Here is a 23,109-nt window from a genome sequence, read left to right as displayed (position 1 = left end):
CTCTGTCAGAAGATGCTGGGAGGTTTTGTGGAGGAAATCAAGAGAAGAGAAGAGAAGAGAAGTTGCAAGTTTGATTTTCAAAATTCCTTTTTGGTTGAAGGACGGGCTCGACCTTGTCGCAATTATTGGTTATTGCGATAATGATGGTCCAAAATTTGGACTGTTCTCCATCCAACTCCAACTTAAAGTCAACGTTTACCCACCTGGAAGTCCGTCACGCCCAGGAGAACCAGGTAGTCCCCGACCACCAATCAGGCCCTGAGGACCAGGGGGTCCCCTCTCTCCTTTCACCACAATGGGAGTTGGAGGTACACCAGGGTCACCAGGAGGTCCTAGAGGTGACATGTTACAGAAGAAAACAATCAGTTTGAAATAATGCCTGATATTCCAAGGTTTAAATACACTTGATCACATTTTTGTTGGAAAAAGTATCTGTAAAGGTAGACGTGTTCACGCACCAGTGGATCCAATATCTCCAGGATCTCCAGGAAGCCCACTGCCACCGGGGAGTCCTGAGTCACCCTTTGATCCTGGAGTAAATAAATTAATCCAATCTTTATGCTCTGCTTCTGATGACTGCATAACATCAAATAAGATTTTTGAAAAGTAGGAAGAGACAGAAAATGCTGTTACAGTATTGTGGACTTACCAGGGAATCCGGGCACGCCAGGCAGACCGATGTCTCCCTTCACACCTGGACCACCGGGAAGACCCGAGGGACCCTAAAACGAAGGGTAGAAATGATTGAACTTGTTGTTTCATTGATCCTTCAAGTTCAACACAAATGTACCAAATGTAACTAAATTATCTCACCGGGAACCCAGGAACACCAGAGTCTCCTTTCTGTCCGGGGAAGCCTGGCTGGCCTGGAGAGCCGGCAATACCCTTCTCTCCCCTAATGCCGCCGCTTCCTGGGGGCCCGCGGGGACCTTCTGGGCCAGGTCCACCTTCAGACATCAAAGTTCAAAAGGTGAGGTACAGAATAAGAGAGAAATAATACAACAAGGATGTACGTGCAACTTTGTTTTCTGTAGTTACATTCTTGCCAGGGTTTTGGATTCATCAACTGAAAAGCTGGAACTTTTCTGCTTAAGAAAATGTTCAATCGACTCTTGTTGCCATCTAACATTTCACATTTCTGGACTGTCCAAATTTAACTTGATGTAGTAAACATTATCCTTGCATCATATTCTAAACTGTATTAAAGGGACCCAGCCCTTGTTTTCTACAATGTAGCCATGGAAACATGAGTTTACATTTAACATGAGTTAAAGTAAAGCAAGGAAAACCAAAACACAAATTTGATGCTCTTGTACAACAGTGACAGCATTAGAATAATGTGTATATGTTCGGGGCATCATAAATGTCTGTTTTCTTTTATGTGTGTGTTTGGTTGATAAAGCAGTCCAGAGTGTCCAGCCTAGCCTGTGGGGTAAAGAGAGGTTAAAACATAGCTTCAAACATGAAGGGAAATATCCCAACAAATCCTGCCTGTACCACAACATGTATCAAAACCATCAAACCATTCAAGTCTAACCTGGAGGACCTAGGGTTCCCAGAATTCCAGAGTAAAGGGGAGCCAGGTTGACGGCACAGGGCAAAAAAGAAGAAGACATTTAGACAGAAGCAAGCATCAGCACAGAAACAATGTCAGACTAAACACCTGCAGAGAGTCTAGCCAGGAGGCATTAACCATATCTAACTGTAATTTTGGAGCAATCTGGCACTGGAATTTTCTTTCGTGATTAATGAAGTTCATTGCAATTGCAAATTTGCTCCAATATTAATACAGATTTTTTCAAATTCTATCAAAATCTTTAAGCTACAGTATGTTTAATTGATGTATTCAAATATTTTCTGCTAATGTACAAATTTCTGTAAAATTCAACAGAACTGGAATTACAGTATGCGACAAACGTTTGGTGTGTTAGTTACATGGTGTGTTTCTGTGCACAAACTGTATGATACTAAATGCATTACACGTTTGGTTGTTAGATTCATATTTGAACTACATGTGAACGAGAGGACATGCTAATTGTTCCAGAAAACTAAAGTGAGTTTAAAATCACAGGTGTGTTATTTGTTTTCATTATAAACTTTTCTTAAATACAAAGGTGCTTACTTGTTAAAGGTGCATTATTCTACCATCAGTGTGCGCAGAAAGTGAGAGAAGACAGTTGTTAGGAGGAAATAAAGAAGAAACTGAAGTGATTTCGCAACAGTTGGAGGTGAAATTTGTTCCTGCTAGATCAGAAAGTTGTGTTAAAGTCAGTCAGTGGTTCTGTAAGGAACGTGCAGTAGAAGTCTGGATCCAGTTGATCTGACCTGAGGGACCTGCAGCAGCCGGATGCATGTGTCATCACATGAGGAGGCGGGGCCACACCGCAGTGGGTGGGGCCAAGCCACAGGAAACAGGGGGCAAAATGTCATAGCTTCATTTGTCACCTTGACAACCCAATAAATTACCAAACACAGTGCTGGTATGTGGTCAGTAATGACACTTTGATATTAGCCAAATTAAATTCCAAATAACAAGTTAGATCTATACAACTACAGTCAACTATACATGAGTAAAGAGGGTTTCTAGATGTATCATGTTTTTTAAATGTATTTTTTACAGTCTAACAAATATAAAGCTGAAAAGTTGTAGTTGCAGGCTGCCTGTCCAATGAAAACTGTGTATTGTCCACATTTGGTGCTTTTGAATTTCTCAATATGAACTAGAGGGTGAAGTCTTTAATTATGGGGCTTTATCCTACTTCTTAAGCTTACTAAACTTTTTAAAAACAGTTGGAGTGGTTGTCAGGGTTGAGCACTTTTTCCAGCACTGTGTTGGGCTTTTTGTCACTGTGAATGTTTACAGGCGTTTGTGTTGGGACATACAGTGTCCATGCAGATGACTGATTGGTGGAACAAAATACACTTAAGACAGCAAAGCCTGATGCAAACCTCAAAACTCCCAACTACACTGATTCCTTTCATGAGTATTTTTTAGTTTTTATCTAGTTTGAAGTGGGCATGGCTCTGGTTGAAAATGCCGATGTCACATAGTCCTGAGCCAGCATATAGGTGAGTGTGGGAGTGGTTCAAATTAGCAACTGGGCCCCATTCAGACCGACGAACATGGCGAAAAAGTGATTCAGAGTCGGCCTTCTTTCTGTTGGACAGGTAGGTGCCCCAAATCGGGTAGGACAAGCTATCCGGCGGTTAGCATGCTAGCTCAAAGGTAACCGACGGTAAGCATGCTAGCGCAAAGGTAACCGTGATACTGTCGGCAGGGTTGGCGTGTTCTCACTCAAGAGAGTGAGAGTGAGCTTAAGGTTAAACTCTTAATAAATAACAACAAATTAACGCCATTGTTGCTTAGTCAGCCATAAAAATGTAAGGTTTTGGGGATATTTTATTGCTTGGTTGTTTTCTTCTGTCCACTTATGTTCAGATGCAGTTGAGAGTTTGTTTTAGCTTTTCTCAGGATCAGCTGTTTGACACCAACATTTCTTCAAAACAACACATCCATAAACACTGGACACACAATTGTTACCATGACCAGAAAAGAAAACATACACACTTTTTTACAGTATCTCAGTGGCTGTGGAGAGATGGATAGATTAAAGCTTCCCCAATTGTGGGATCATTAGAGGAGGGCAAGGGGGTGAGGAGACGTGAGGATGGAAGGATTGGTTGGTAAAAGAAAAATGGATGATGAAAAAGACAACAAAGTGCCATAAACACATGCTGCATCTTTTGGTGATTGGTGCGCAAGAAGCACCTGGACGTTTCCCTGTGAAAACGGCTTGGAAGGTGGAGAGGAGTGTGCACGCAAACTTTTATCATCCGTGCTCAGTGTTCTCAACAATGACTGGACAGTTGGTGCTCAACAGTGACATGGCTTTTACGCCGGTGGAGGCGATTCCCATGCAAATCAAGTAACATGGAGATGAAAGCATTCAAGTGAAGTATCTGCCATTTGCTGTCTGGTTTTCTTACCTAATATCACAACATCCATCATTCATCAGTATCGTCATTTGAATCTATAATGTTGGTGCTAACAATTGAGAGCTCGACCCACAGAATTATGCCAATAGTTGTGAATGTTTTAGACAAGAGCACCGCTGAGGGTTCTAGTACAAATAACTGCCTTAGAAAACCAGGCAGCAACTTCTGGCAGAACATGTGGTGGAAAACATTAAACCCAAGTGCTTTACCTGATCTTCCAGGTGGTCCAGGGGGTCCTTGGAGCCCTTTGGGGCCCTGCAGAGCCAGTCCTGGAGCCCCAGCAGGGCCGCCGTTGCCTGGAGGACCAGGAGACCCAGGGAAACCAGCCTCTCCTTTAGTGCCAGGGAAACCGGGACTGCCAGATGGGCCGGGGAGACCTGGGTCACCCTTTGTGCCTAAACACATCGAGGGAGAATAGGTAGAGATTGTTATAAGAGTTAAAAAACAGGAGCAAATAAAAACATCACAGTTATGAGGTGGTCACTTACCTGGCAACCCTGGAAGCCCAGAGGCACCGGGACCACCATAACCAGGAAGTCCTGAAGTGGAATGAATCAGAAGTGAATAGTGAATAGTCCAGTAACACCAATATAACGCACGTCTGCAATTCTAAATCTACAGTATTTCTTTCAAACATGTTGACTGCTAACGTACCTGGCTCTCCTTTGACTCCAGCTGGTCCAGGGATCCCGTCCCGACCTGCCTGACCCTTCTCTCCTGGCCCTCCTGGCCCTCCTGGTCGGCCAGACTCTCCTGGTCTACCGGGAGCTCCTGTGAGACCTGGGGCACCTGGTCCACCATCGAGACCCTTGGGACCGGGGATACCAGGTGAACCTAACGGGACAGATGGACGAAGGATTAGTCAAAGTTTGATTGAGCTCCCGAGGTCATACTGTGTCAGCCAAAATCAATCGAGGAATGCTGAGAGTTTTTGGTAATATGTGGAAGAGCTTACCTTGGAATCCTGGAAGGCCGGGGTCGCCTTTGACGCCTGGCCCTCCTGGTATACCTGGGCCACCGGGCCCTCCTGGAGTTCCTTTCTGTCCTGGACTTCCTGGGAACCCAGGCTGGCCTGGTTCACCCTATCAGAGATATACAAACCATGAAAGGTAAACCTACAGTTAAACGTTTTTCTGACGTAATACATTTCAGTGTCGTGTCCTGTACCTTGACTCCAGATTGTCCAGGTGGTCCAACCCCAGCAGAGCCTGGTTCACCTTTAGATCCGGGGAAACCAGGTCCTCCTGGCTGTCCTGGGGATCCAGACCTACCTGGCTGACCTGGTAGACCCTTCTGTCCTGATGGTCCTGTAACAAGTGTAAAATCAGCATTTATAACCAAGAAATCTGGAAGTATTAGGTTTCTTAGGTTGAGTTGGTTTGCTTTTATTCAAATGGACCTTGGATGGTATCAGAAACATGGGAAGAGAGAATGGGGGTGACACGCAGCAAAGGGCCGAGGGTCGGAGTTAAACCTGGGGCCACTTCGTCAAGGACTGAACCTCTGTACGTTGGCGCCCAAGATGTGATTAAAATGAATGTAGTTTGTCATGAAGGATCATTTGGAACTTTGGCAACAAGATGGAAAATAAAACCAGTATCTCATGTGGGATACATTATTCGTCAAGTCATTAGACAAGTCATTTGCATTCCAACATTGTTGTAACATTGTTACATTTGAGCTTTATTTGAAGTCATCAACTAGCTCTAACAATTAGAGAGCTGAGAAGTTCAAACCCACCTGGGAATCCCATTTCTCCCATGCTGCCCTTAGCTCCTGGACCTCCAGGACCACCGGAGCCTCCTGGGATGCCAGGATCTCCTTTAGGACCTGCAGCACAAAGAAAAAAACAAGTTCTTTTTGCATCTATTTGTGAGTAAGTGTGTATTTATGTTTGCAGAAGTAAACCCGTACCTGGTGGTCCGGGAAGTCCAGGGCGTCCATCTGATCCTGACAGACCGGGGTCACCAGAGAGACCTGGGATACCTTTTTGACCTGGAAATCCTGGTGCACCTGCAGACCACACACATATAAATATTTAATATGTACAAATATATGTAATAAATAATACAGTAATTGTACAGTAAATGGTTGGCTGCTTGTAAAACATCACTTGTTGAGAGTCAGTGAAGGTGTTTTCAGCTGTACCTGGTAGTCCAGGATCTCCTTTGGCTCCCTTTGTGACTGATGGGGGCAGGCTGGTTCCGGGGGGTCCCTGGAGGCCGAGTTCGCCTCTCTCTCCTTTACCACCGGGACCGCCGGGAGAGCCATCTCTGCCTGGGAATCCAGGTTCACCTAGAGGAAAAAAGTTCAGCGATTTAATCAGTGATGTCCTTTGTTTCTTTGTGTCGGCATGTGTTCCAGACTCTTTTCTTGTATTACCAACTCAGTATATATGCCTTTTGTGGCAGTATGCAGGAGGTATGAAGTAAATGTGTTCATGTGAATACCCTTAAGTCCAGTAGCGCCAGGCCCTCCTGGGCCTCCTGGTCCTCCAGAAGGTCCTGGAGTTCCCATTGAACCCATGTCTCCTTTCTGACCTGCAGCCAGTCAGATGATGAAGAAGCAGAGAGAAGTTAGAGCAGAGAATAAACAAATCCAAGCCATATTACTGATGTTGGGATTATATCTTACCTGGCAGCCCAGGCAGGCCATCGCGTCCAGGTCCTCCAGGAGGTCCTGGAGTTCCGACTGCTCCTGGGGAACCTGGGAAACCGGGAGAACCCCTGTCTCCTGGCAGGCCGGGGATGTCCAGACCTGGAGGGCCTGGGTCTCCCTTCTCTCCATTTGAACCGGGGAATCCTGTAATGATCAAATCAAGAGCTCACTGACTGGATGAAGGAAAGACGAAGATGAATTCCAGGTTTTTATTTAGAAGAACATTTGCATTTTTACTGAAGGCTGTCTGCACGGCAAAATCAGATGTAAAATATGGACAATGTGACAAACGCACAGTCCAGTTGCATATTTTGTTTGTGGTAGACAATGCAGGAAAAAAAATAAAATACAGAACAAAACCCATCCGAACCAGCAGCAGTAATTGGTTACCATACCTTTCTCGCCTTGGTGTCAGAGCATCGCGGGTAAGGGATTGGCGTGTTTCAAAGCGAGGGCGGAGCGTTGGATAAAGCCGAAGATGAGATGAGGAGAACAGATTATAATGCATTAAATGCATTAAAATGTGTGTATGTAGCGGGGTTTTAAACACTCTGAAAATGCATAAGCTCTTATGGGATACTTTGTGTCACAGGAACAATGACTGTGAGCAACCAATGCATGCTCAGAGTGTTTGAAATATTTTATTGGATAATAGTTAGTTTGTGGGTTCTGTGGGCATTCAAAGAACGAAAAGAGTGAAGTTAAAGTCGAAAGGCGGAAATAATGATAAACCGATATTCTGTGAGGTTAGTTTACGGTTTGTGCGCTGGCAAAGAAAAATCCTTGCGTGATGTTAAAATGGTGATGCGGGACATGTATATGCTTTCTGATACAGAAGCGGTTCAAACAAAGGGTGGAGGATGGTGATGCAGCCATAAAAAGGGTGGTGACGTTTTCACATCAAGAGGTTGCACTCTAATGAAAGCAGAAAAGTTCCCCAGATCAAGGTTCGGTTGTCATCGTGTAGTTCGGTAACCGTGATAAACACATTCATTGCATCTGTACACACACCTTGATCACCAACCAAAAGGGTGACTGTGGTTTTAAATGAACCAGTAACAAACCCTTTACACTCTGTCTGGTGCTCAGGTGCTTAAGGGTGCTCATAAAATACACAATATAAAGGTTGAACCCTTGTACCAAAATGACATCCAAACACCTTATCAGCTCCAAACACAGACAAGTGGGTGGTCATGCACAGTCCTGGGTGACTTTCAGGAGGAAGTATTTCATCATCATTAATATGTATAAACATGCACAAATACAAAACAAAATGAAAACAATGTCAAAAACAAATCTCTGAAGCTTCTTCTGGTCATGATGTTCCAGGCTGAAGTTGTTCTGTGCTGTATCTTTTTCAATTTTGAGAAACGATAACCATAAAAATACATCCGTCTGTATCTCACCTGGCGGTCCCATTGGTCCAGGGCCTCCAGGGGCTCCCGGTTGACCCAGTGAGCCAATAGTGGGGGATCCAGGTGGGCCACGAGCGCCAGGAATACCAGGTATACCAGGCTCACCTGGACAGAAACAAAGAGAAACGTTACTGCCAGATCTGTGTACTGTTCACTCGAATGAGCTCTTGTTGTGTGTGTAAGAACGTCATAGTTTAAGTAAATTCACATCCCTATAACTTTCTGTAAAACTTTTCTATGTACTCACAGCCATTAAAAATCATCAAATCAGTGACTGTAGAATACCTTTAGTTCCTGGACCGCCATCGAATCCGGATCGTCCAGGTGAACCAGGACCGCCGGGGAAACCAGGATCTCCCTTTGGTCCAGGGAAACCTTTACCTCCAGGTGCTCCTGGTAAACCTGCGGGGCCAGGAAGGCCAAAGCCAGGCTCACCCTGTCACATAAAGAAGGTGGCAAAGTTTAATACAGGTCATTCAGGCAGGTATAAGGTACCTCGTGATACCGGCTCAAAACAAAGCTTCATACCAACAATGACCATTTATACTAATCAAACAGAGGGAATGCATTGGAAATAAAATCCTGCCTCTAATACAAGCCTGCTTCAAACAGAGGCCTGGTCACTATGAGAGGAAATGTGGCATTTAGCCGTACAGTAAAGTCCTAGTTTGAGTCCACTCTCTTACAAAGGTACAAATTTGTGTTTGTCTGTTCTCACCCTTTATCTGAATTCCCCACTAGTACTAACACAACAGTTCATCCCCTATCTAGCTAACTACCTTCGGTCCAGGAAATCCAGGCTGGCCTGGGAGTCCATCTACACCTGGTCTTCCTGGCCCTGCAGTAGCTCCTGGCTGTCCGGGGATACCTGGGAATCCTGGAGTAGAATGAAAGAGATGGTGAGGGTGGAAGAGGAGGAAATGTGATGGTGGAAAATGTGACACAAGGTAGGTAGGACAATCCCACATAGAAAGATGGACTTATAGGAGGAAGAAAAGATAGAGGGTTAGGGAGTTCAGTGCGGTATTTACCTTTAACGCCAGGTGGTCCTGGGAGTCCGATGCCTGGGAGTCCAGGGTCACCCTTCGCTCCTGGTAAACCAGGGAACCCGTTCTGTCCGGGCTGACCTGGGCTACCTGAAGACAGAATATCACAAGAGACAACACTTCAGGTGTCAGCTTGGTTATGGGTTACTTTGGGTAAGCACTGCATGAAAACAGGGCCTCTACTCTAAAATATTAACTGTGTACCTGATGATCCAGGCAGTCCTGGCTCGCCATCCAGTCCTCTTGCTCCTGGTAAGCCTTTCTCAGCCACTGACAGGCCTGGTTCTCCCTTCGCACCTTAACAGCGAGAGGAAGCACAGGCAGAAAAAGGTCTTAAGGATCTCTTGCCATTCCAAGTAATAGAAAGCAAAAGGAAAACAAAGACTCTTTATTTGTATCATCGCTAAAGCTAATGTCTTCTTACCAGGTGCACCAGGACCTCCGGATCTTCCTGGGACTCCTGGGATGCCTTTCTCTCCAGAGGGTCCCTGAGGTCCAAAACCAGGGGCTCCTGGAGGACCCCTGTCTCCTGGAATACCTGGGCCACCTGGCTCTCCGGGGAGCCCTCGTTCTCCTTTCACCAGCAGGGAGCCCTATTGAGCACAGATTAGTTATGAATGGATGGATCGATGAGAAGAGACAAAGAAAAGACTGAGAGAAAGCCACCTACAGGAGCTCCTTTGGGTCCAGAAGATCCAGGCTGTCCATCACGACCGGGTCGACCGTCAAGACCGGGAAGACCAGGTGGACCGGGGAAGCCGCTGTCACCCTTCTCTCCCCTCACCCCACTGACTGTGACAGCATCGCCTGGGTCTCCCTTCTCTCCGGGGAAGCCGGGAGAACCTTGAGGACCGGATGAACCCTGGAAAAGAAGGCAACTTCAATTTAAAGTTCAAAGAATACTCTTAAAGTCCATTCATCCTAAAGGAACTGTGTTCAAACAAGTGACCCAATCATGAGATTATTATTTGTATGTAATGCAATTTATTTTCCAACAAAACAAGAAAGAGTAAGTACTCACAGGGGGTCCAACAGAACCAGGGGTTCCTGGATAGCCTCTGTCTCCTTTGATACCTGGGCCACCAGGAGATCCTGATGGAGGACAGGAAATGAATTACAAATACAGCAATAATGATAATGAAAATTCTAATGTCTCATGTAGTGATATATTAAGCTAAAAGTAAAGTGGTCCTACCGGGAAATCCAGGCTGTCCTGGAGGTCCTTGGGGTCCTGGGATGCCACTGGTACCGCCAAAGCAGTTCACACAGGTGTCGCCCTTATCACCTGAAACAACAAGAGATGACTTCGGTCAGTGTTTTTTCTTTAGCTATTAGAACAGAAAAGAACTCCACCAAACATAAGTTCTTCACTTGTATTGTTGGTGCTGTCTCGTGGCCTAGCTGTTAAACTGTAGTTTAAGCCATCTCATTGAAAAGCAGACTTCCTCACCTTTCTGCCCCGTCTCTCCTGGGTAACCTCTCTCTCCCTGCAGACCGGGACGCCCAGGGTCTCCTGCAACACAGTTTTGTCCCGCTGTGGAAAAGCCTGGAGGTCCAGGGAGTCCTGGTTGACCCTGAGAACCGGGAGCTCCTGAACGTCCTGGAGGACCTGGCAGAGACAGCCCTGGAGGACCGGGGTCTCCCTTCTGACCCCTCTCTCCGGGGAAGCCCGGAGCTCCAGGCTGACCACCACCGCCAATAGCTGGAAGTCCTGGTTGTCCCTGAGGTCCTGAGAGGCCTGGAGAAGACAGGAAGGCGAAGTTCATATCAAATACAAATTACAACGCCTTAAAGATGTTCAGGTCACATGAGTCAAAGAGAAGCTTTCCAACTTACCTAACAAAGGCATTGTGCCAAAAAAACCTGGTTCTTCAGCCAGCCTTAGCTATGTGTGCTAAATACTAAATACTAATACGTGTGTGTGTGTGTGTGTGTGTGTGTGTGTGTTTACCTGGTTGTCCTCTGTCTCCTTTAAGTCCAGGGTTTCCGGGGAATCCAGGCTCACCTTTAGGACCGACCCGACCTCCTGTGTGCCCGCCAACCACCTTGTGGGACAATGTCAAATACAATCAGTCAACCACTCAAATTCTATACTGATATATTATAGAATGTAATATTTTCAAGACAACCCCACTCTATCTGCTTATTAGGCTGTGGGATGCTGCTGGAAAGCTCCACGTGGACCTGGAGAGAATATTTTTTCCACAAACAAGAAATATGTAAAATACACACCACTCCTGGGGGTCCTGCGTATCCACGATCACCTTTAAGTCCCTAAAAACAGAGAGACAGCGGGGAAGTTGTTAAAGCAATCCATGACATCACAATATGGATTATATAATAGTTTTAAAGATGTAGGCAACCTACTCTCTCTCCATCCCTGCCGGGAGGACCTGGCAGGCCGGACTCTCCTTTGATTCCCTGAGAGGACACAAGGAAAACAAAGTTAGACATGTTAAAAAGAGATTTGGATTGGTTTAACGAGGTTGAATGAACTATCTAGTTTTTTGACATGGCAGAACTCACAGGGAAGCCTGAAGAACCTGGGTCGCCATCTTTGCCTGGTTTGCCCTGCAGATGAAGGAAAACAGTCATCAGGGGTTTGTGTTAAAGTCCAAACAGAAATTAAAGTTCAGGTTTTTGAATATTAACTTAAATTAAACTGTAGTCTAATCTTTGTAAGGACAAATTTAGTCCTTTTAAGTGGAGACAGTATTGGATTTTAACACCTCTGCACACCTGGCCAATTGCTTCAACTTACTCGTTTGCCTGCTTCTCCTGGTTCTCCTTTGTCTCCTTTCTGTCCACCAGATTGACCCTACAAAGGAAACAGAACACATGTCACGTCAACAAAATTAGTCACCAACGAACACTTAGACCACAAGGATCAAGGGACGTCAACAGGTGGGAATAGTACTTACAGGGGGTCCTGGGTAGCCCGGATCACCTGGAGGACCTGGATGACCTGGATCACCCTACAGAGGAAACACATACAAATTAAAAAAGAACCATTTAACTGATGAAGAAACACCTAAAACCAGACTGAGTGTCAAACGGTTCTGTCACTGTACTGAGTTGCAGGAATTGTCTGCTGCCATCCAGTGGCTGGAGTGAAAGTTGCAGCATTCAGCACTTAACACGGCTCAGTTCTTGTTTGTAACGCTATGGGGAAATGGCCTGAGGTTGGTGGTATTACCTTGTCTCCTCTCTGGATCTCTGTCTCAGGGGGTCTCTTCTGCTCTCCCACCTGCCCGGGAGGACCAGGAGGTCCAGGGAGACCTGGGTCACCCTGCAGTCACACAGAGAGGTAACAGAAGGAGATTAGGTTTTAGTCTGGCTGTTAATGGTAGAACATGGCAATGGAACAGTTTTAATAAAGAGTAAAGACCTTCTCTCCTTTGGGTCCTTGGAAGTTCAGTCCCATGTTTCCCTGTTGGACAAAGCAGTGAAACATTGTGTCATGGAGCGACCCAACAACGAGCTGCCAGTTACATAAACTTTATTCATCAATGGGACGAAAAATGACGAAGATCAGATCAGTTGAAAATCTGTTTCTGTGTTTGAACTCACCTTTGGTCCGGGGAGACCAGGAGGACCTGGACGACCCTGGAGGACCACAGCAGAAAGAATGACGTTATGTACCACAACATTGTACATTTAACTGGAATTAAAAACATACGTGAAATACATCTTTAAACAGTCTTTTGATGTTTCGCAGCAGTTTTATTACCTCATAGCCTCTGGGTCCTGGTGGGCCGAGTGGACCCTGCAAACCGGGGGGTCCAGAAGTTCCCTGTGACATGAACACACACATACAACAAACTCTTTATCTGTTTCAGTTCTCTTTACTCAGATATATAACAATTAAGGTAGTTTTTACAGATAATAGGACATTACTGTGTATATATTTGAGTCTGACCACCTTCATTCATGTAAAATGAGTCTTTATTTGAAGGCTTGAGATGTTTACCCCATACAGTTGGTGTCTTTATAAACTTTGGGATATCCAGTAGACTTCAAAGTAAAGTTTGAATACATTTAGGATGTTAAAACACGCAAAAACTCACAGGAACTCCTGGTAACCCGGGCAGACCCACTGATCCTTTCTCTCCAAAGCGGTTGGTGGAGATCACATCACCGGGGTCTCCCTGAAGAGGAAACAACCAGAGGAAACTGTTAGACAGGAAATGTCACGTGCATGTGAAGGAGAGGAAGAAACTTTGAAGTTTGTCATTTCACAAAAAGAATCTGACACTGACTCAGGTCTTGATTATCTTTAGAAAGGGGGAGCGGTCTATCTGGAAGATTTGTAATCTTGATAAACAGCACCATCTTGTGGCTACAACACAAACTGGACAGTTTTATATTCTACAAGAGGCTTCAAGTTCTGTCGATTTTTAACAATAGCAGTTTAAAACACCTAATTAACTGATATACAGCCAAAAAACAAAAAAGGCTCACTTTTTAATAAAGACTTCTTCAAAAACTATCACAAGAACATTTGAAGATTTTACCTGCTGAATTTTAAACGAGGTCCTGGAACTTTATTTTGAAGGACACTAATACAGAGATTTTACCTGCTGAAAAGCTTCAAATGAGAGCCTGGAACTTTATTTTGAAGGACACTAATATAGAGATTTTACCTGGAACTTTATTTTGAAGGAGACTAATACAGAGATTATACTTCTTGAAAAGTTTCAAACGAGGGCCTGGAACTTTATTTTGAAGGACTCTTATACAGTGCAGTGTGATATAATACAGTTTAGTTCTAAGCTTTTAAGAGAATAAGAGCATTAGGTGAATTACTGTTGCTACTGTTACAGTTGAGCAGCAAAGAGACGGATTAAGAAATGCACCTAAACTTTAGTTAGAAGGTCTTATCTATAATCAACATAATTAAAATAAAGAGCTTCAGAATGCTTCAGCTCTTTATTTTCAAATCTCAATAACATCCTATTAATTACATTTTTTATTGTGTTATTATTAAAACAATGCTTTTAAAATCTTTAAAATCTGCCAATTTGTATCACAGCATTTGATTTATTTTCACTGCTTGCACCTGATTCTACCACCTGTATACTTAGACCTCTATACACCTCCTTGTACCAATAAGAATGATACTTAACAGTGTAACAGTATAGAGAGATGCTGGCACCTACCTTTGGTCCTGGCAGACCAGGTGGACCCTACAGGAAGAAGAAGAAGGACAATGTTAAAGGACAACATTGATTATCGTCTGATAACAAACAGGTTTCTTCTTCATTGATGTAAACTCACCGACAGTCCCTGCTGTCCGGGGATTCCTCCGCTTCCTGGGTAACCCCTCTCACCCTGCAAAGAAGAAGAAGAGACATCGTTTAACAAACAGCACTTTAAGATAGCTCAGAAAAAGTTGCTTCTTAGACCTTAAGTTGTGATTTTGTTTGTTGAAGCCCATAAAAAGTTTATTTCATGGTATCACAGAAGATTTACAGAGTGAGACAAATACAAATCTGCCAAAAAAATCACAAAAAAGAGACCAGATGTAGAGATGAATTAAAAAAAAAATTATTATTTAAATTATTATTACTATTGCATTAATAAGAAGTCTTTTTATTGGTTACCTTTGTCCCGTTGCAGCCCGGCACTCCTCTCGGTCCTGGGGCGCCGTCTTGTCCGGGGAGACCCTGGGAAACAGGAAGTAAACAGGAAGTTACATCACACATTGCTATCTGGGAGTTGTAGTCAAAGTCCTGTAAGATTTTAGAAGATGGGGAAACTCACTGGAAGTCCTGGAGTTCCTGGAAATCCTGGAAGCCCAGACGGCCCCTGTGAGGAGGAGAATATTAAGCTTCAGAGGACGTCAAATAAAATCTCAGCTTTAGTTTCTTCTTCACTCATTCTGTTTGAGATAATGTGGACATCTAGTGGCCAGAGGAGGGTATTACAACCAGGAATTCTTCAGTGTTAAAACAGCCTGGGAGAAGTCACACTGACTCTCACCAAACTAATTCTTTTACTAAATAATGGGATTAAAATGGAGGATATTGACTTATAAATAAACTTTGTTGATTTTTTCTTGGTATGAGATTTTTTTCTCATGTGAAGTTTGACGCTGCTTTTTGTCAGAGAAGAATACACAAGAAAAAGATGGTTAAACTCACTCTTATTCCTTTGGGACCACCTAGTCCTAGAGGCCCATCGCTGCCCTGAGAGGAAGAACACACACACAGACGTTACACTGGATTAGAAAGAACTTAAACATATCAAACTGTTTGCTTTCATTCTAACTAGCGCTAGAGGTTTCTTTTCTCCATAATTCCCTCCTCTGTTAAAATAAAACCTGAACTGTTAAAATGTAAAATTCATTCAAATCGATCCCCGGTAACCCACCTTCTCTCCTCTGGGCCCGATCGGCCCCTCTGGTCCGGGGAATCCTGGGACCCCTGGCTGTCCGGTGAGACCTGGGAAACCCCGTTCACCCTGCACACAGACACACAGGTGAGTATTTTACTTACTTACACTTTATTTATCAATCTATTGCTTTTTTATCCTCTAACATAATAACTTATTTCCTTAATGACACTATGCACTACATTATCGGTAATACTTCACCTTAACCTCTCTTTGTTTGGCATTATAACACTCTATAATTTAGTTATAAGCAGATAAAAGTGTTAAGTAAAGAGTGTATAAACACTATATAAAAACCTGCTACATTACACCTGCTAAGAGGAACATTAAGGCCACGGTGAGTCCCATTTCACAAGTAAATAAAACCAGATCTATTGCATGGCACGAAGAGTCTTTGTATTTGTGTATTTACATCCTGCATACGTGTGTGTGTGTGTGTGTATGAGTGTATTTGCCCACCTTGGTGCCTTTTTGTCCGCTGCAGTCACATTTGGATCCCACACAGCCGTGGCACGCCTGTCGGACGACAAGAAGCGCAGAGATGAGGATGATTGTTGCTAAATGTCTTGTTAACATTAATTTCAATCACAGAGTGAGAGTCTCTTGAAGCGACAAAAACACAAAATAATAGAACATAAATACAGACAATTGCTAGATTGCTAGATCAGAACTAAAACATATACATCGTTTGCTTTTTTCCCTTGGAAATAAAAGTAAAACTGTTATTTTCTTGGTAAATGTATTTTTACATTGTCCATATTTCTCAGTGAAAGTGGATTGATCAGACTTGTTTCATGCTTTAATCAACCAGCACCACTAGAGGGCGCTCCATCATTATGCTCCTGCACCTCTGCCGCCTACAGGCAGCGTTTCTTCCCACAGAGGAGGAGAAAGGTGCGGATTTTCCCCTGCAGCTTGTTTGATGATGAGATGATGAGTCGGCAAGACCCAAACAACATTTATTGCAGCTTTTATCAGAAATAAAACAACTTTATCTTGTGTATTCTTAACAGGAAGTGCTTTCGGAGTGAGAAAGTCGTGTTTCAGAGGGTTAAAGCAGAGCGGAGGAAGGAGCGAGGAATGGCACGATGGGAGTGCCAGGCTGCTGATTAACTTTTCCCAGGCTTGTTGACACAGCGGATGCCAGACGGGCATCGATTGCACGCATGCCGGGCAGCCAGGTTGTGAGAAAGACGGAGAGGCCGAGAGCGCACGAGAGAGGAGGACGGACAGGCGGACAAGTCAGCATTTTTCTGTGCGTATCTGTGTTTGTGCTCATGGTTTTCATGGTTAAAAACGCCAGGGTGACATCTTCAAATGTCTTGTTGTGTGTGACAAACAAAGATATTCACAGTGGTATAAAACACAAAAAAATAAGACGATCCTCTCATTTTGGAAGCTTAAGAAGTCTGATGAAGTCTTAAAGCTCAGACAAAGACGGAAAAAAAAGAGGTGTGAGGGAGGTAATGGGTCAGATTCAGACCTGTGACACTGGAGGCTCAGTGTTTGGCGTCTCAGCCGGCTGATTCCCACAGTGAGATCATTGCAGGGAGGTTATTTGTTTGGTGACAACAGACCGACTCCCACACTGACTCTGAAAACAATGTTACCTCATCTGAACAGAGGTTATAACAACGAGTGATGGAAGAAGTATTCAGATTATTTACTGCGGTTAAACAGGATACTTCGATAAAAGTGCTCCATAACAAGTGAGACTCCTATAGTGTGTGGAGAGCAACAATACGACACAAACACACTAACAGATTCATTCAGCAACAACCAGAGTCCGACTCTCAACACTGGAAATCTCGCAAAATCTCTAGCGGTCAAACGAGACTTTAGATTAAACAAACATGGCCGACCACGGGCAGGAAGAATTGGCGACAGTTTTTGGACTTTTTACTGAAAGCTCACGAAGAACAAACCGTGAAAGAAGCGGTGGAGACGGCGTGAACGTGGGCTGTACATGTTAAGGCCAGTTCAGATCAATGATTCGCAACGAGACTGGATGCAACGGCCAAAAGAATCCCTCGACATCTGATCGTAAACATTCTAAAACGGGGCCGTTCACATCAAAGCAACGCAGCTGACCGTCTCCATTGCAACGACGCACCCCACTACTTCTGCATTAATACTATAACCTTAATTAATACTATAACGTTAGTATTAGGCATGAATTAACTAGCTGGATTTCTGTTATCGTTATACAAAGAAGTGGATGACAGTGACAGTGCAACACCGCTGCAATTTTCTCTGCAACATTCTAAAACTGTTCTGTTGCATTGCGAGTCATTGAGCTGAACTGGGCTTTACTTTATGCTTTACGCGTTCGCTTTTGTCGCCATGGCAACGCTTGTTGTGTTTAATATGTACGATTTGAAATAGGTGCGGCCCTGACATTCTTCTGAGCAGATCGGGGGGGAAGCAAAACATTTGTTTTTTCTTTAAATTATTTCCTCATATTTCACACGTTAAATATTAAATGTATTAATTGGAAAGAAAGTAGACATAAATAATATAATTAATACGTTTTATGAGCTAATATATTTGATTTTCTGTAATCAAACACATTTTATTACATACTAAAGTGACGTGTCTGTAAACCGTTTTAAAAGCTCCACACGTGGTCAGTGCTTGTCTACACTATACTGTATACTGTATATGTAAAGAAAGAGCTTACATGTGTGTCTATACATTATGTGTGACACATTCCTGTGTGTGTGTGTCTTTGTGCGTGCGCAGTAGTGTGTTTTAAACCAGGTGTTAACCACACACTGACAGGCTGTTAAATCCTCTCTCACCGCACCGATCTCAGGTCTGATAGAGTCACAGCGCTGCCCGCACGAAGCGGCTTATCTGTTCAACTGCAAAGCTCATGAGCAAGGCACTATTCACAGCCGGGGTCGAGGGTTCGATTCCCACTGAAAACATGTCAGTGAAGTCAGGAGATTTGGATTAAAAGATCGGCAGAGTGTCGCATGTTGGCAGCAAACACAAAACGTGTGCAGACTGTTATCAGGTCTGGAGGGTGGAGGGGTCGCCAACACACACGCACACACACAGACACACGCATACATGTCTGAATACATTTGCACATGGGTAGTCAAGTGTGTGTGTGTGTGTGTGTGTGTGTGTGTGTGTGTGTGTGTGGAGGTGTTTTTACAAGCCCTGAATCTCCAGATTAGTCTCTGGTCTGCTTCAGCTCAATGCAGTCTGCTCTCCCACGCCCTGGCCTGCAGCTCCACTCGCTTCACCTCCATCCCTCTCTCTCTCGCTCTCTCTCTCTCCATCCATCTGTTCTCATGTCATCTCTACTCTATTCCCTCTTTTTTTTATATATATATATAAAAAGCTGTTAATAAGGCTGTAAAACCCTGGAGTTCTTAAACCTGTGCCTTGCACATTAGCACTTGTGGTTTAAGGAGTCAGGGCAGGATTGTGGCAGCTCTTTAGGGATTCAAACAAGCAGCTTTATTGACACACTAAAGCACGTTTTCCTCTCAAATACTGAGCTCTGTTTGTGTCTTTAAAGTCACCTTAAACATAACTGAAACCTGGTTAAAAACATTTTACTTATAGGACAAGAACAATACTTTTAGGAACATAAAATTCTGTCAAAAAAAAAGCAGGACCCATCTACAAAGGAATAAAAGTGTGGAGCATCTTGATTTTAAGCTATTTTAATGGAAGAAATAACATTTCCAATTTACCTGTTTCACATCATATCCAAGCAAACCTCTCATCTCGCACTCAACAACTGGCGGACTATTAAGAAATTAGATTAGATAAGAAAGAGATTACAAATAGTAAAACATGTCCCTAAAATTGACCGCAAATGCTTATTTTGCAGTTTGAACCTATTAGAATATATTTTATTACATTAAAATTATAATTTTTTTCCACTTCATAATATTGTATCAACATAGTTTGTTCAATCTGCTGGCCTTATGTTTTACTATGAAATATTTAAATTGAATAAATTAAATAAATGGTCTCTAATGGGGTTGAAAATGTCCGTTAATCTGTTAAAATGATTCTTTTTTGGCTTATTTGTGCTCCTAACTTTACAAATTTCCAATTAAAACTTGAACATATCTTTAAAATAACTAAATATGACGATAAAGCGGCTCCCATTGTTTCCTGTCATCTCTATTTTATAACAGCATTTTGTGTATTTTCGGCTTTCCTGTCCTCTTTATACTCTCATGACCCCTCAGATATATCTCCTGACCCCCTGTGTCATAGATTAAAGACCGTTTTGACCCCATCAGGAGGTGATAGCAGTGATATCAAAGGCTGAATGATGACACAACCCGTATTATTACATCATTTATCAATTATACAACATTATTAATCTATAATATGCCAGTGAAATGTTCCACAGTGTGCATGCTTCATGTTTGGTTGATTTGAAGGAATCCTATAGCGCGTCTTATTTTATTACCTGCAGGCTGAGGTGTTGCACAGCATAATGAGGTATTTGATTTCCTGCCAATTAGTTGCCCTTTGGGGTAAAACGCGATGAGATAAAATGAACTGATCGCATCTCTGCCTCTCTCTGTAATGTTCGGTCCCTCTCTTTTACCCCCGCAGCACTGTCGGGGCATGTAATCCACTTAGAAAGGTCAGTGAGCTGCAGATATTTGCTCCACTCTCTGTCTGTATCTGCCTCTCTGTGTCTTTTAGCTCCCTCCATCATCTCTCCTCACCTCCGCCCCACTTTCCATCACGCCAACCCGGCGATAGAGTTGATGGGAGGTAAAGCCGGGCTTGTACCGACTCAGCACCTCTGGAGTTGACTGCAGGGAGGAGTTGACAAGGGATGAAGGTTCAGCATGTACAGCTTGAGGTCAAGACGAGGCAGTGAATGACCCGATAAGTGTCCTAGATTTTAGCTCACATCAGGCTGATTTTATGGTCGAAAGTTGATAAGATGGGGCAAAATTTAAGACACGCTGAAATAAATCCAATGCCCATTCGTCAGTTGTTTACATCTCCCTTGTTACACGCTTAATGAATGTTCAAATTAATTGTTGTTCAGCATTTATATCAAAATCCCTCTCTTTTCTCTTCCTGCAAAATATTTTCGATGCCTCAACTTCAAATTAAGCTAACTAGACTTATTTTTAGGTTACTGGCTAACAAAACTTGACCGCTAGCTTGAGGGTCGCATAGCTAGCTAGCGAAGCAGTGTAATAGAAAAAGGTACGTGTTCGGATGTTGGCAGAAAAAATATTCGGTTTACATGTTCAAAGAAGGTAGCTGGGGTCATATTTTGTCATTTCTACCAATATTTCTTTCTCGTGACAACCACACTTTCTTTTTCAGTCTGAAAAACAACACATTACTGAAGCTAAAGCCACTAAGCTAACCTCTGTGACTTCATTACTAAGAGCTCTTTTTGGGGGGGCCATTTTGCTCAATCATTCTGTTTTTTAAACATCATATCAAGCAGAATTAGTTTTTGTTGTTGCTAGTAGGTACTGCAGCACATAAAAGTAGCAGAAAGAACAGAAAACATCAATTGAGAAAAGAGATTTAGCCATATAGCAGCTAGCTGACAATTCAGCTGACTCATCTTATGATGGTGTGAGTACATAACACTGAATAATGTAGTGTTACATGCCCACATCTGATTGATCCTCAAGAGTCTTAAATGTGACCAGCTAGACTGCAAATTAGCTCTAAGCTAACTCTCTCAAAGCTAATCTTTAAGCTAACCTTTTAACACTTTTTTATCAAGTTTAATTGTGTAAACTGTCTCAAAGAAGTGAGAAAAACACAACTTACCGCACTGTATAAGTATCATTTGGCTTTGAAATATGTTATCAACTTAATAGCTTTGTTTATCTAACATGCTAAGTTATGCTAAATGCTACCTCCAGGAACACGGCAAGCCAAAACAGATGACAATCTGTCCTGAAGGTGCAAAGCTGGATCTCAAGGGCTGATTTTTGTACCAAAACAAGCTAGGTGTCTACAGAGTGATGAAGAGGTGAGCCAGGTGAGGGTGGGTGGGGTAAGGAGGAGGAGGAGGGGAGCGAGCGGAAGGCATGCAACCGGGGATTAGACTGGCGAGACTGGAATTCCCCCGCTCATCAAAGACTGATGATTAGACACCTATACACACCGCCCTGCCCTGAATAACACACACACATATGCAGTATAGAAACAAACACACACGTATATGGTAAATAAACACTCTCATTAACAGCACACGCAGTTTCAAAGTGAGAAACGAGGAGTGTTTTTCTTTCTTTTTGAACATTATTAAACACAAACACACTGAGGATGTGTGAAACTCCCAATTTGACCGCAATTTATAACTTTCCAGCAGTGATGACAGCTCAGCAGTCAGTAACCGCAACCTGAAACAACTAGAAACAGCATGTTCACGAGTGATCCAAATCACTGACACACACACACACACAAAGCGTACTGCTATAATCACACAACCCACACATTTACTTAAGTCGGAATATTCTCCAATTTTATGATTCAAATTTGGTTGTAATTCAGATTTTTTTATCTACATCAGCAGAGTGACAGCCAGTTCCAATATGGTGTGTAGGCCGGGGGAGTGACCTCTAGTTGGCGTAGTATCAATGACGTGCACAAAGGAGGAAGTCAGTAAACTTTTTATATCGAACAAAACAAAAATTTCAAGACTTAACCTACAAGACCGGGATTCCTGTCCTGAGTGGCTGGACCACAAGTCTACATTGAGGTACTTCCGTGATGTACTGAAGTTTTCTACTTGATGTATATACCTAACTAAGTTGTGTGACTAACATTTAAACCCAAAACACGATCTTCTACACTACAGACTGTATAAAAAGATGGCAGCTCCCTTAAAGAGAAGCCAAACCCTCTCTATCGCCCCCTGCTGACTGGCTGCAGTATAGGTCATAAAACCCGCCTCCTCCATGTTAACAGATGGGACATGATTAAAACTAAAATCAAAACACATTTTTCTCAAACATGGTTGCTGTCATTATAGTTAGTTCTTATCATGCTGATTTATGTCCTAGTGTTAATTTTTCTGACAAGTTTACTTCTAATTAGTTATATGATGCTGTAAAAAGGGGGTGTGACCTCATGATTGACAGCTCTGTTGACAAATCGGGCTCCTGCAGCCGTTCTGTTCCCGAGTAGCAGAGTAAAGGAGGAACAGCGAGAGGAGACGTAACTAACACTAACACTACGGTCATTGAACTTTCCATAAGCGTGAAAATCTGCTTCAGACCGACACAAGAAGCTGTTCTGTTGTTAAATACAGCGACGTGCGGATCTTTGCTGTGTTTCTCGGTAAGTTAAGTGTGTGTTTTGGTTAGCGGAAGGGGCCGCCGATCTCTACTGTGCAGTCTATAGTCTATAAAGTCTACAGTCATGGTTCTACAAGTACCAAGGACTTTTGAGGACTTGTTGAACATGGCAAACTATGTCAGAGTTACTAACAGAATTTGGAAAAGCCTCTCCGCTGACAACTTGTTGACAACGAGAGTTTGAGGTGACTGTAATGGTTTCATTTCATAGCTCAGCATCTGTTTGTGGGATCTACTTCACGTGTTAAATATCTTGTGTTTAAAGTGTGTATGTGT

General features: G+C 43.2%; 1 protein-coding gene across 1 annotated transcript in view; it reads right to left on the bottom strand.

Annotated features, from left to right (window-relative positions):
* Positions 1–23,109, bottom strand: part of col4a5 (collagen, type IV, alpha 5 (Alport syndrome)) — a 40,788-nt gene that overhangs the window by 3,320 nt on the left and 14,359 nt on the right. Inside the window, exons 2-43 of the mRNA XM_069671838.1 lie at positions 15,968–16,024; positions 15,488–15,577; positions 15,259–15,303; positions 14,879–14,923; positions 14,719–14,781; positions 14,393–14,446; positions 14,275–14,301; positions 13,183–13,263; positions 12,846–12,908; positions 12,686–12,721; positions 12,504–12,545; positions 12,312–12,404; positions 12,037–12,090; positions 11,877–11,933; positions 11,642–11,686; positions 11,483–11,536; positions 11,348–11,389; positions 11,067–11,160; positions 10,566–10,853; positions 10,311–10,400; positions 10,137–10,207; positions 9,786–9,977; positions 9,540–9,708; positions 9,320–9,412; positions 9,101–9,205; positions 8,849–8,946; positions 8,355–8,505; positions 8,061–8,174; positions 6,631–6,798; positions 6,447–6,536; positions 6,145–6,291; positions 5,911–6,009; positions 5,737–5,826; positions 5,164–5,303; positions 4,952–5,078; positions 4,651–4,830; positions 4,485–4,535; positions 4,206–4,391; positions 814–947; positions 650–722; positions 459–530; positions 204–332 (exon numbers count right to left, since the gene is read on the bottom strand). Coding sequence (XP_069527939.1) covers positions 204–332; positions 459–530; positions 650–722; positions 814–947; positions 4,206–4,391; positions 4,485–4,535; positions 4,651–4,830; positions 4,952–5,078; positions 5,164–5,303; positions 5,737–5,826; positions 5,911–6,009; positions 6,145–6,291; positions 6,447–6,536; positions 6,631–6,798; positions 8,061–8,174; positions 8,355–8,505; positions 8,849–8,946; positions 9,101–9,205; positions 9,320–9,412; positions 9,540–9,708; positions 9,786–9,977; positions 10,137–10,207; positions 10,311–10,400; positions 10,566–10,853; positions 11,067–11,160; positions 11,348–11,389; positions 11,483–11,536; positions 11,642–11,686; positions 11,877–11,933; positions 12,037–12,090; positions 12,312–12,404; positions 12,504–12,545; positions 12,686–12,721; positions 12,846–12,908; positions 13,183–13,263; positions 14,275–14,301; positions 14,393–14,446; positions 14,719–14,781; positions 14,879–14,923; positions 15,259–15,303; positions 15,488–15,577; positions 15,968–16,024 — 4,099 coding nt within the window. The remainder of the gene's footprint in view (positions 1–203; positions 333–458; positions 531–649; positions 723–813; positions 948–4,205; positions 4,392–4,484; positions 4,536–4,650; positions 4,831–4,951; positions 5,079–5,163; positions 5,304–5,736; positions 5,827–5,910; positions 6,010–6,144; positions 6,292–6,446; positions 6,537–6,630; positions 6,799–8,060; positions 8,175–8,354; positions 8,506–8,848; positions 8,947–9,100; positions 9,206–9,319; positions 9,413–9,539; positions 9,709–9,785; positions 9,978–10,136; positions 10,208–10,310; positions 10,401–10,565; positions 10,854–11,066; positions 11,161–11,347; positions 11,390–11,482; positions 11,537–11,641; positions 11,687–11,876; positions 11,934–12,036; positions 12,091–12,311; positions 12,405–12,503; positions 12,546–12,685; positions 12,722–12,845; positions 12,909–13,182; positions 13,264–14,274; positions 14,302–14,392; positions 14,447–14,718; positions 14,782–14,878; positions 14,924–15,258; positions 15,304–15,487; positions 15,578–15,967; positions 16,025–23,109) is intronic.

This window comes from Semicossyphus pulcher, unplaced genomic scaffold (genome assembly GCF_022749685.1).
Source record: "Semicossyphus pulcher isolate SPU_LCO1_2020_fin unplaced genomic scaffold, fSemPul1.0.p SCAF_21, whole genome shotgun sequence".
In the NCBI taxonomy this organism is placed as follows: Eukaryota; Metazoa; Chordata; class Actinopteri; order Labriformes; family Labridae; genus Semicossyphus; species Semicossyphus pulcher.
Note: the sequence above shows the minus strand (reverse complement) of the source record. Positions and strands in the feature narration are given on the sequence as shown.